The following is a 13,755-nucleotide window of genomic DNA, read 5'->3' on the forward strand; positions in this document are numbered from 1 at the left end:
AGTCTAGAGGGACATCACTGGCCAACAAGGTCCCTTGCTCCTGTAACTGTTCCTTGAGAGGAAGAGCCCTCAGCCTACAAGGGTGCATGTAGAAAGGCATAAATTGCACGAGCAACCACAGTCATATTGTACTTGTGGCATGTTTCTATGTGTGTGTACAAATCACGTGTGTTCAGGGGGAGGGGCAATACAATGTCAAAAGAGCTGGAGAATTTAGATGTAAGAATACTAACAAAATGCAATAATGGAAGTTCTGTCTTTTTTCAAAATCAATATTTCTGTTGTTACAACAGTTTTACAAGCAAATACCGTGTACACTAAACACATTTACATGACACAATGATGACTCAGAAGGGGACAAACTAGTTTTCATTGAAGCTTGTATTGTGGAAGAGGAGTAAGGGAGGATTAGGGGGGATGGTAAGTAGTTTGTAAGGATCCTTCTCAGAACCACACTTCCACAAGCTGGAAAATCTTCAGTGGCGCTGCAAATAAAACTGCTCCCAAACCACAAGATTCCACTTCTACTTGAGATTTTCAGAATGGCACTACAGTGTATTATCATATACTGGGGATCAATCTTAGCTGTAAATATCCCCTGGTAAACATAAAGTTAACGACAATCTGTGTCCTTTTCTTTTATATCTTTCCGTCTTTCTAATTCTTTCTCTCCCTATATTTCCCTCTCTCTCTTTATGTCTACCTTCATTTGGGAGTCCATCTTCTGAGAATGCTTCTACCGTGGATTTGGGTTATGGGTCTACAAGGTGCTACGCTTTCTCATGGTTCTAAGAGATCTCTAATACCATGACCATGTATACATATCAACATAATTCTCACTATTTTCCCTACAAATTCATCCAGTTCTACCTGTAACTTCTTTACCCAACCCCATCACTGGACATGCATACTGTTTTACATGACCACTACACTTTTACAAAAATATGTCAGAAGCTTGCTGATTTATAACATATTCACACTTTCCTTCAGCTTCTCGGACTACACTGTCTATGTATGTATTGTACACTGTCATTTTTGGGTGCGTGAAACTTCATGAATTTAGCGATGAGCCAAGATTTGTGAAAGTAAAATGTACATGTATGAAAGTTTTTGTCTTTATGTAGCAGACTTGTAACTTTTTTCGCAGTCAAAAATTTGCGAAGGTATAACTGTATCATGCTGCAAAAAAGGCCATTGGTGCTGATTAAAATTTTTTAAAGGTTTTACGATACAGTACATGAACAATGTGTCTTTATTTAAATCTCCAACAATTGCATCACACTCCCTCACTAGCACTGATGCAAGATCACTAAAATGTAATCTGAATCTGTGAATTTGAACCACCACTGCATTTAAACCAGTAACGCCGATGCCTTTTAAAATATACCAAACGTTGGATCCACTATATTATCACAGGACAAAGCCTCATATTTAAAAGGAAAAAGCCTGGTGGAGAAACTATTAATACCAGGTACTTCCCAGGTCAAACTTACAATAGCACGGCAATGCAGTATCTGTGTATTAGAAATGCACAGTGTATGTCCATGCAAGAGGGAAGTAGAAAGAGAGAGCGCCAGACAGACAGAGCGACAGACAGATTATAGTATGTGTGCCTGTGTCTGTCTATCTGTATCTTGTGTGTTCACTGATTGATACACATGGGGTTTCCCTGGACATTACAATGTAATCCACTGATTGATGCACGTGGGGTTTGCCTGCACGATGCAGATTTTGAACAGCCAAGTGCTGATTCTGTACATGATGCCAATCTCCACTGAGTTGTACATAAGCACACCCATCTATTTTTATGTACAAAGGCAATTTGTATTTAAACACAGTCATATCAAATGGGTGTGGGAAATACAATATGGGGGGGGGGGGAGATTTTGCACTTTATCCACTTAATCAAGATGCATGTAAATCAGCCATCATACAAACAAACTTAGATACAAAGTTCTGTACCCTGGTAGACAAATACTAACATTAACAAAACAGACAAAGACTAACTACATACAACTGTACATGTGTGTAATAAAACAAAGATTCATGCACCATACTTGTACATCATGTCTGAGATGGTTCCTCTCATCTTATAAAAGTGAAGTTTTTAAATGTTGTAGCTTGTACATACATATTTGTATGAGGTTTCTTTCTAAACTTCTTCTGCAAGCATACAGAAACAATGTTTTATCTATAACTACCCTGGTAATGTACTGTGTAGGTTTGTCCCTAGAAGGTCCCACATGACCCATATATATGTTTTCTCAAGTACAATAAAATGACAGATCATTAACACAGTCTGTACAAACTAAGTGTAAGATTGAGGTATTACAGTATATTTATGGGTGTGTTATTGCATGAAGTGGGAACAAGATTTGCTTGTTTGTTTGTCATTGGGTTGGGATTTTTTTTTTTTTTTTTTTTGGGGGGGGGGGTGGGGCTGAAGGCTGATGTCTTCTGCATCTTGTTTTGTTTTGTTTTGTGGTGTATATCAACATCCTTTATCTGGATCATGCCAAGTTTGAGTCACTAGTGAAGATACAGAGATGGTGCACACTCTACATGTGTAGAAGGAGGCAAATCAAAGGCAAGTATAACATTGAACTGTCGGTTCAAGAAATGGGGAGGTATGGCTGGTCCACAGAAGCACCCAAGCCACTGTATCAAGCAACTAATGAAAAACAAACAAACAAACAACAAGAGAATGAAATCTGCAGTAGCACTGTAACATGAATACATCAGGAAAAAAAAAAAAAACACCCCAGAGTTCTCAACAAACTTACCAATGACTTTTAGAAAAAAAAAAATCTGTGAAGCAGTTTTTGTTTGTTTTGTTTTGTTTGTTTGTTTGTGTTTTGTTTTGTTGTTTTGTTGTTGTTGTTGTTTTTTTTTTTTTTTTTTTTTTGGGGGGGGGGGGTAATTTCTCTCTCTCGTATCAACGGTCATAGGTTTTGAATGATGCTAATCAGGACACATGCTAGGCATGGAAGATGACTCGGTCCTCTTTATTATAGCATAAAGGCATTAATGATGCTATGACAACCTTCCCTTCATACCAGCTCTTGGAAGTTTGGAAACATGTGAAAACAGTTAACAACATGAAGCCTATGTCTGGAGTTAGATTAGAGAGTAAGCTCGGTTAAAGCTTTAAGGATACTGTCTGATGCACCAATACCTTACTCACTCGTAACCTACGTGTATAGGGAGTTGATATCATTTAAATATGCACACATAATAATGAATATTGTTTTGCTACTGTACATGTCCATGGATATCTGTACCTCCACTGGTACATGTACATGAAACAAACAAATCACACTGGACATTCTAACATATGGTACATATTAAAGCTGAACACCATTCTTTTGGGAGGTTTTTTTTTTTGTTTTGTTTTGGTCTTTTTACTCCCCCCGATTTGTGCAGGTGTCAGACGTCATGCCACGTTTCTGCAGATTTCGAAGATAATAAATCAGCAAATCAACTTCATTCCTGCTCACATTCTGAATAAATTCCTCAAATTTAACCTCCCTGTAAACCACATCAAATATGAAGCCAGAGGCAGGAGATATTATAATCATGTCAAGAAGGCTATCTGAGAATAACTATAAATTACTTTTTGTACCATACTGACCTGCGATGTTGTTGTCACACAGCCAAATGTTATGGCTTTATCTGTAAAACCAGCACCTTGTGCAATGGTGTCAAAACTTACATTGTAACTCTGAAAGCATCTGTTTGAAAACAGTACAGGTATTGAAATCTATCCAGACGCTGGTTTTTAAGGGTTCATTTATCAAATGCTGGTTATGTATCAATTGAATGTTCAACCTTTTTGTAATTAGGCCCTTAAAGATGCATGGTCCCAGTGTTCTAGTCAAATGCGTACGCGGGCGCACGGCGCAAGTTTCCTATAGAGACCTACGCTATCGACTCCTCTTTAGCGCTTACGCTTTGGCCCACTTCCCCGAGTCCGAAGAAGTCCAATCCACTGTAGTCAGTGGTCCGATCACAGTTCGGCTCATGATTCGGCTGAGGGGGATGACAGCTTTAGCAAACTTCTTTTGTGATGTCATAATAACAAGCACATATGCACGCACCCTGGCATTACTACAGACTGCGCGATGCGCAGAGAAGACAACGAAGGCAACGTTACTTAGCAACACCTACCCACTTTACTCTTGATGACAGCTCAACCTCGGTAATCTTCGTATCAATGCTAATGGTGATCGGCAGTATCATCAACAGCGCCCTCTACACTACCGGGACTATGCCCCTCTAATGCACTTGTCAATGTAATGACGCACCCCACTACCCCCGGACATGGGTGCGTCATGGTCATTTTTTGACTGACCACACGGGGTTTTTGACGCACCCCCACAGTCACTTTTTGACGGACCACACGGGGTTTTTGACAAACACCACAGTCACTTTTTTGACGGACAACACGGGGTTTTTGACGAACACCTAGGTCACTTTCTTGACGGACATCCTCGGTACATTTGACGCACCCCGTAAATACTGAAAGGATTTTTGCATACGCTTTATTCACGCAATTTAATTTTCTTTCGGTTCGTAAACACAATTTGCCAAAGTTTTGGCAAGTTTCCCTTACCCTGGCCCTGTAAGCACCGTACCGTCATTCACCGTACATCACTCTGCTGCTACGATATTCCGAATATATGTGTGCATGCAATCCATAGTCACCTGGCCATGACTTGTCTTGCAGATGCGCTGTATGTGCGCGGCCATTTCTAGTCCGGTTGAATGCAACACATGGACGATGTACGTTCGATGAGGAATAACGAGCACGCTGCTCACTTGCGAATTGCACAGCGTTAGCGAGCGAGTCGCGCACCACTAACACTCGACTTGCCTGCTACTGCAGGTACGCGCAGTTAGTACGCACCACGCAACGGTATACCAAAGATCGTATACGGAATTCCGTATACGATCTTTGATTTTACTATTTAGTACTGTGAGGTTGAAATCGTTATATCGCTGAACAGTCCGTCTGGCTTGAGATTGAGTATGTGTGATTTCATGAGTTTGTTGGAAAGAAAATGTGAGGAGAAAGGGTGGCTTTTAAATCATTTTGCTTGCCAGATTCGGGCCTACTCCAAAACGCTTCCCGACTTTGATTTTCACTTGCCGCCGCGGGAAAGCGCTCACTGTATCACTCGCGGTACGTACGTGTGTACTGGTAGCGTGCAAAAATGCGTGCAGTTTTCCATAGCCAAGTGCATACCATGACGCACCCCTCGGTTCAGAATAATGCGTGTTATTTTCCATAGCCAAGTGACGTACCATGACGCACCCCTCGGTCAAAAATTTGACGACAATGATGGGATTTTGACGCACCTCTCGGTCAAAAATTTGACGGACATAGCTGGTAAAATGACGCACACCTGGGTCACAAATTTGACGGACCAAACGAGGAAATGACGCACCCATGTCCGGGGGTAGTGGGGTGAGTCATTACATTGACAAGTGCATAACAGCCATCATCCTCATCAATCCATCATACGTAGACATGGCACGCATGGATGACCATCTTTTTCCCATTTCTAACATGTTTGTCCTGAAATACTGAAAAACGATGAACGTTCGCATGCATTTTAATTTTGCAAATTTCGCGAAAGTCAAGATTTGCGAAATTAAAATACACATGAAAATTCTCGTCTACACTATATGCATTGAACGTTAGAGGCAACTCGCGAAAATTTCATGCCACAAAAAGGGCCGCTGGCTCCAATACGTGAAAATTTCATGCTGCGAAAATATTGTATTTTACAGAAAACCATGATGGGCAAGTAGCTTTGTAGCTGCTTTAGCTGACAACATACAACCTACTGCATAAAATGATGGTGAAAACGCTATAAAATCAGTCTAAACTCAGTGTCTCTGACTCTGGCTTAATTACCAGACCCAACATGAACATGTTGAATATGAAAAGGTCACATTCACTGGATTTATCGACCAACTTACAAGTGTTTATCCAGACTCCTTCCAATTATGATACCGTAGTTAAGGGTAAACTCGGTCTAGCGGGTAAAGTCAGCCCCCAGCGCGCGCAGTACAACTACTTGTAATAGGCGCGCTGGGCCGACTTTACCTGCCGAGGTAGGCCGAGTTTACCCATAACTACAGTATGTATTTACATGTATTTATGATGTTGGCAGTGTCACTGGGATTTTCCACAATTTCAAGCAGACCATCTAGACCATCTACATATTCCTACGAAGATCATAAGCCAAGTCTCTGGGGAAAAAAAAAAAAAAAAAAAAACAGCACTAGCAAATAGGGGGTAAGGGTCAGATTTCATAATGATTTGTATGTTGATGGCCCGTGTCACACACACGACAGTCGACATTGCATCGCCCTGTTACAGGCATGTTTAACATGGTTACAAACCTTATTGAAGCTTCCAGCTTGCTAGAGACAGATTCTTCATTGCCAGTCATCTCGGGCACACGTGTTCCCTCATGTCCAGTAGAAGAAAATCCCCTCTGTTGGACAGCAGATTGTGTAGCTGTGCTTGCTCTGGTGCCATGGGATGGAGACACGGACATGGCCCTGCTGTTGACAGGCAGATGATCTATTGTTGTTGGCGATAATACATTGCCACCATTGGAAACGCAGTTTACGCTCGTACTCGCAGAGAAGCTCGTCGATGACCGAAATTTCTCCATTGTCTGTCCTCTCCAAGCACATCAAACTATCTCTGAGTTCAACAATATACACTAAAACATCTTGGGCCCTGATGCATGTGGTTATTTGGCCAAATCAAAAGGATTTGGCCACTTAATACGTCCCTTCCTCCTATTCCTAATTCATGTTGAACCTGAAATTTACAATAAGAGAATGTAAAGTGGAGTGTTGGAGTATGGAGAAAAAAAAAAAAATCATCGAGGGAATTAGAAACACTAGATGGCGCTGTACATAAAAGTTCGATGCAGCTTGGAGGAGGCCCGGAGACACGGTTCTAATTTTCGGATTGTCTACTCAATTTTAGAATATTTCCAACCGGGAAACTTTTTTTTCTTTCTTTTTTTCTTTTTTCTTTTCTTTTTTTTTTTTTTTGGGGGGGGGGGGAGCATAGATGATAATACATTATACACACTGAATGATGTTTTCATTATTCAAAAATAATCACAGTGGCTGATCACAGTGGCTAGTTATTTTTGTCAAATTTTCTATGTGCTTGTAAATATCTGTAAATAAATAATTGTATTATGATGTAAATAGCACCAGTCTGCAAGAATCTTCAATCTATTGAAGGAGGCAGACTTAATCAGAAGAAGAAGAAATACAAGACCGTATGCCACCACCGTAAAAGAACCCTTCTCGCCCCCCAAAAAAGAAAAACAAAACCGACGGTTCTTGCATTATGAGGGAATATTTTTTTTTTTTTTTGAGGGGGGGGGGGGGGGGCGGGAGGGTTTGTTGGCATAGAGTCAAGTTGTTTGTTTGCTTGTTTTTTTTAATAGTGGGGGACGAGGTACCAATAGCGATGCCTCCCCCCCCCCCCAAAAAAAAAGGTTTTCCCATGAAAAGCAATCCAAAACTGAATAGAGAACCCGAACAGTCTCCTTCTCCCAGCGAACTTTTATTTACAGCGCCACCTGGTGTTTCTAATTTGATCCTTCTTAATTCCCTTGATGATTTTTCTCTAGTTCTAACTCCACTTTACAATCTCTTAAATAGTTCATTAAATGTCAGGATCAACGCGAATGAGAAATATGCAGAGGGGATGTATTAAGTGGCATATCAATTTTTTTTTTTTTATTTGGATTTGGCCTAACTACCACATGCGTCAGGGCCCAGGATGTTCCAGTGTATTGTTGAACGCATTACTTTGATCTGCGAGGAGAAGACATGACAAAGCACAGAGAAACTTGTGTTGTTGCAATAATTATTTTACTTCTGGTAGTTTGTTGACATTTTGAAGAGAGAGAGAGAAAGAGGAAGAGTGAGGGAAGAAAAATCCAAGGGACTATCAAAGGAAAACAACAACAACACCCAATCTGTCTTTATCACGATTAGGCCCTGTGTTGCAACATTAATAAAAGATTTGTGGTATCAGTATGTCATCATCACAACTCAAGATTTATAAGTCCAAACTGAGAATTACCTTCTAGGACCCTTCACAGAGTGAAAAAAACAAACAATCTATGTATCCATCCTTATCATTGTCAATGAATATATAAACAGACACATATCAAAACTCTTTAAATGCAAACGAGTATACAGCAAATACTGATAAAATGTCTCATCTAAATTCTGGGGTGGTATTCTGAGGTCGTAATTAAGTCTGTAATTAACTTCGTGATTAAGTCATGAAGTTAATAGGCCCTTAATCATGGGCAAAATCGGTATTCTGAGGACGTAATTAAGGTATGATTAAGTCCCCTGTAATTATCTTAGGTCCCTCCCATCTAATTGTTATTCCATCCAATCAGACGCGTTGTTAGAAGCCAAAATGATGACTATCCGCGCAAATATGCCCTCAATGCGCGCTCCTCCACGCCCCCTGTAATTACAACCCAAGAGCTCCGTGCGCACACTCCGGTATTTGATTACAACCCCTCACCTACGCACGCGAAGATCTCAACCTCTTTGCTCACATAAAATGACAAAATTCCTCGAATATCGGCTATATTTCTTTTTTTCTCTGAATTCTACGGATACCACGATAACAACATTCAACCGCTCCTCGGTTACCGAAGACGGTAAGCATCGTTGTGGCAGAGAAAACACGATGTATTGCGTGATATCGGAGTAGTTAATGACACTCTTTGGTATCATTAAGTTTTCCATTAACTTTAATGAACAACGAAAGAAATACTTTAAAAAATATTACTGGGGTGGTATTCTGAGGTCGTAATTAAGTCTGTAATTAACTTCGTGATTAAGTCGTGAAGTTAATAGGCCCTTAATCATGGGCAAAATCGGTATTCTGAGGACGTAATTAAGGTATGATTAAGTCCCCTGTAATTATCTTAGGTCCCTCCCATCTAATTGTTATTCCATCCAATCAGACGCGTTGTTAGAAGCCAAAATGATGACTATACGCGCAAATATGCCCTCAATGCGCGCTCCTGCACGTCCCCTAAGCTGTAATTACAACCCAAGAGCTCCGTGCGCACACTCGGGTATTTGATTACAACCCCTCACCTACGCACGCGAAGATCTCAACCTCTTTGCTCACATAAAATGACAAAATTCCTCGAAGATCGGCTTTATTTCTTTTTTTTTTCTCTGAATTCTATGGATACCATGGTAACAAGATTCAACCGCTCCTCGGTTACCGAAGACGGTAAGCATCGTTGTGGCAGAGAAAACGCGATGTAATGCTTGATATCGGAGTAGTTAATGACACTCTTTGGTATCATTAAGTTTTTCATTAACTTTCATACTTAATTACACCCTCAGAATACCGATTCGTAATTAACTCTGTGATTAAGTCCTCTCAGAGGTGCGCGCGCATTGATACGCGCAAACGCGTAGGTCCTTCCCGCCAAAACGCTTGTTGCTATGGTAGTTAATATAACCCCTACTTAATCATGCTCTCAGAATACCAATTCGGTAATTAAGTGCTAATCAGACACTTAATAAGCTCTCAGAATACGGCCCCAGCTTTTCAGTGTTATGTATAGTTTAAAGTGAATAAGCTGTTTATTTCTAAGTTGATTGTGATTTAGACATCAAAATCACACAAAATGAACACGGTATTAGTTGAGATATAAGAGAGTAATAGTTGAACTTCAGGCCCGTAGCCAGGGGGGGGGGGGGGGGGGGGGGTGCGTCGGGTGCGTACGCACCCCCCCCCCCCCCAAAAAAAAAAAAAATTCTGAAAGGTCCACTTTTTCATAATAACGGTTTTTAGCAATTCTCAAGATAACAATCCAAATAAATATAAAGACACATTATATGCTACGTAAATGTGGAAGAGTACGTTTAACAATGTTAAAAATAATTGTACGAAACCCTTTTGTTGTATGAACCATCGGATCGTCCCCATGCACACAAACACAAATGTTATGTATCAATTTGTGCGAGCTATTGTTATATTGGCACTGCATGCCATGGCCCTTGGCGCGTGTGACCGGTGTTTTTTTTTTTTTTTTTCCACTGGCCGCCCGAGTACGTGCGATTCGTGGATGACATTGAGGTTGACAATTGCATTTTTTTCACAGGAACAGAGGTAAGTGGATGAAAATCTAATAGCCTCAAGTTTACATATATGATAAAAATTAAAGAAATTTCCTCGAAATTACTATAATCGAAAACCTGAGACATTTTATATCTACGTCTCACCAGGGAGGTGAGACAACTCCTCTCACCTCCCTGGTCTCACAAAGATATAGTACATGTATATATAAGTACATGTTGGCATGATAATGCCTGGGGATAGATTATTATGTCAACTATTTTCCATTATGAATGCATGCTCCAATCAAATTGTGAAAAGGTGGTCATGAATTAGCATTTCTTACGAACGATCAGGAGAGACAAAACAAAATGAAAGGCCTGTCTTACTCCAGTTCTCTTGTAACACTCATTGGGCCATTATGCATGCCTAACGAATTATAACAGCTGCTTTTTCTAGCCCTTTTGCTAGTACCAACATTCGAGAAAAGATCATCTATCAAGTAACTGTACGATCTCCGTGCATAATCTAATGCTTTTAAACACACACTTATTCATATTTTTCATAAAAAACACAGGTAATGAGCCGGATTGGGTTAAAATTCTCACTTACAGCTTTGTAGAAGTCTGAGTCAACAGTATCACACAGTACTTCAAGACGTATTAGTACAAACGATTTCTTGAGCCTGCACCGTTTCAGGCTCTGTTCTGGATACGGCGGTAGAAACTCATTCTTTTTTGTTGTTTATTTTATCATTATTTACTAATCTCTTTTCTAACTTACAGGTAGCGGATTTCTTTGCAGGCCAAATTCGGAAATGTAGTGTTGATTATTACTTATACATTTTCTCATGTTGTGACAGTTCTATTGGTTCTCATTTTAAAGTGAGCCAAAACCTAAGAACATTTTCACTTATAATATTTCCAAAGAGTATTATGCAGGCACGCAAACTCATTTTAGTTGTATTTCATTTAAATGTTATGGGTAAGAGGGTATGAGAGAGAATGGAAAGTGCTGAGCTATGAAGTAAAATGGTAAAGTAAAAAGTTTGTCAGATAGTATTACAAAAGAAAATAATTCTTTTTTGTTTGTTTATTTTATCATAATTTACTTATCTCTCTTCTAACTTAAAGGTAGTGGATCTCTTTGCAGCCCAAATTCGAAAATGCCTAGAGACAGCTAGTAACCAAATATGCTACTATAATTTAATAAATAAGAAATAACCATTCCAGCATGTATCTTAGTGTGCACAGTAAGACAGATCAAATCAAATAGGAAAACATCTGAGCACTAAGCCTGAGGTCTGAATTTGCACTCAACTTCTTCCAATGGCTAACGGATGTTTAATTTTTGAATTTCACTGACCTCCAAATTTCAGAAAGAAAACCTTCTTAGCATGATGGTTGATATGACATTTGACTGATATTGGAGATGTTTGCGAATCGGATCTACTACCTTTAATATTATTAAATCTAAAATGATTATTTGAAAGTTCGGAAATGCTGGAAATATCCTACCACAAGGAGGCAAAATATAAATGGTTCACATTTACAATTCATTCTGTTTAAAAAATTTTCTTATTTATTTTCGTTTTTGACAAACTCGCATATACCAACGGCAGATATACTGTATAGTAAAGTGAATGTTTCATCTTCCAAACAGCATCCAATGGGATGGAAAACTCCAACTGAAAGGTGGACACCGTGACCATACTCGCTAAAGAAAACGCGTAATAGGGGTCGTTTTTTCTCACGGATTAGATGGAAAGTGTGATGTACGAGCGTATATAATCAAAGGGTATCAAAAAGGCCGAAATTTGGGAAAATGGTATATTGTTCAATCATGATGAAGTACTTCTTTAGGGTGCAGGAAACATTTAAGGAATACTTGTTTTTAAGGCCCGAAAAAATCATATGATCATTACTCGTTTAGGGGCCATTTTGAAAGTCCATGTATGAGCATGGCGTCCACCTTTTCATTGTCGCTACCCCTCGTCCCGGGACAGTATCAAAGGACCATTTTGTTAATTAACGCCATCCCCCCTTCCTTTAAAAATCCTGGCTTCAGGCCTGCTAACGCGGGTATACAATAGAAAAAAATAAAAGTTAAAACAACACCAGGAAAATCTGTATTCTCAATTTTGCGGCGCGCTACGCGCGCAGAGTCTCGAACACAATTAAACTTTGCAACTTCCTGGCAAAATGAATTTTTACTATTTCCTAGATGAAATACCGTAACGCGATTGCATGCAACAGACAAAAATACAAAATTCCTCGAGACTTTAAAACGTCATTAAAACAGTCAAAATTCACAATTTGCGGTGCGCTTCGCGCGCAAATTCTTATACAACTTTTGTAGTTCGGTCGTCCAAAGAATATATATATATATATATATATATATATATATATATATATAATTGTGTGTGTGTGTGTGTGTGTGTGTGTGTGTGTGTCATCATTGGTATTGGTACCGAAGGTCCGTTTTTTTAGTGACCGCACCCCCCCTTGAAAAATCCTGGCTACGGGCCTGAACTTTAATGTTGACAGTTCCTTGTGTTTCTGTTGGACGTTAAAATTACAGCCAGGCATACATGATCATGTCCCCTACCAGCGCTATACGCCATAACTATTATTTCGCGAGTCTACATTTTCGCAAATAGGGATATTCCCGACGATTTCGCGAGTGGTTAAATTCGCGATCGTGGCGTCCTGTTATACTGAACGGAGAAAGGAATGTGCACTCGTATAACGTAACATTCATATCGGGGTCAGAATCAATAATTATTCTAGCGTGTCTTTGGTTTCGCGAATAGCACCAACTCGCGAAATTCGCGAAAATAAAAACCTAGCGTAATAATTGGCGTATATCTGATCGTCACCCTAACAAGATACATTCAAAGGGAAAAATCCAGTCCAAATATAAGTTAGTCTGATAAGAAAAGTAAGATTTTATGAGTTCAACGGTTAAATTTTGATCGAAATCGGGTGAAAAATAATGAAGTAATGACATTTTGAAGTTTTGCTAATTTTTCAGTTTTTCTTGAACGGTCAAAATGAATATGCAAATTTAAAGTGAGCGTGTCATCCCCCCACAACTTGCCATTTCCAGTTTTGAAATTTCATGAATTTCATTTCATTCAAATGCAATTATGCCCGAGGCTCAAATCCTGCCTGGTTTTATATATCTAACTGATCACTATTCTGAAGTTATTCAACCAGGAATAATATCATTTTTCAGACTTCAATGACATAAACATTGAATTTTCGTTGTTTATTTATCTATTTATTATTTTTTTTTGCACATGATCAATGGAAAATTGTGACGTTATGGCATGGTTAGCTCACTTATTTGCGTATTCATATCCACTGTACAAGAACTGTTTCGCAGAAATTAGCAAAACTTCAAATTGTCATAATTTCCTTATTTTCATCCGATGTCAGTCAAATTTTTATTGTCGAACTTTTAACATTTATTTTTACTCTTTCTTTTTTTTTAATTAGACTTACTTATATTTGGACTGGATTTTTCTCTTTGAGACCCTGCTGAAGACACATTTAATGAAATCCATATAAGTTGAAATTAGTATGGTCTTTTGTGTTGTATGT

At 39.2% G+C, this 13,755-nt stretch overlaps 1 protein-coding gene across 1 annotated transcript in view; it reads right to left on the reverse strand.

Annotated features, from left to right (window-relative positions):
• LOC139741164 (uncharacterized) overlaps positions 1-6,846 on the reverse strand; it is a 77,147-nt gene extending 70,301 nt beyond the window's left edge. The window contains exon 1 of the mRNA XM_071651757.1: positions 6,412-6,846. Coding sequence (XP_071507858.1) covers positions 6,412-6,689 — 278 coding nt within the window. The 5' untranslated portion in view covers positions 6,690-6,846. The remainder of the gene's footprint in view (positions 1-6,411) is intronic.
• Between the last annotated feature and the right edge of the window lie 6,909 nt (positions 6,847-13,755).

Source organism: Diadema antillarum, unplaced genomic scaffold (assembly GCF_040938485.1).
Source record: "Diadema antillarum isolate AM-2024a unplaced genomic scaffold, OU_Dant_1.0 seq00000908_RagTag, whole genome shotgun sequence".
Classification (NCBI taxonomy): domain Eukaryota; kingdom Metazoa; phylum Echinodermata; class Echinoidea; order Diadematoida; family Diadematidae; genus Diadema; species Diadema antillarum.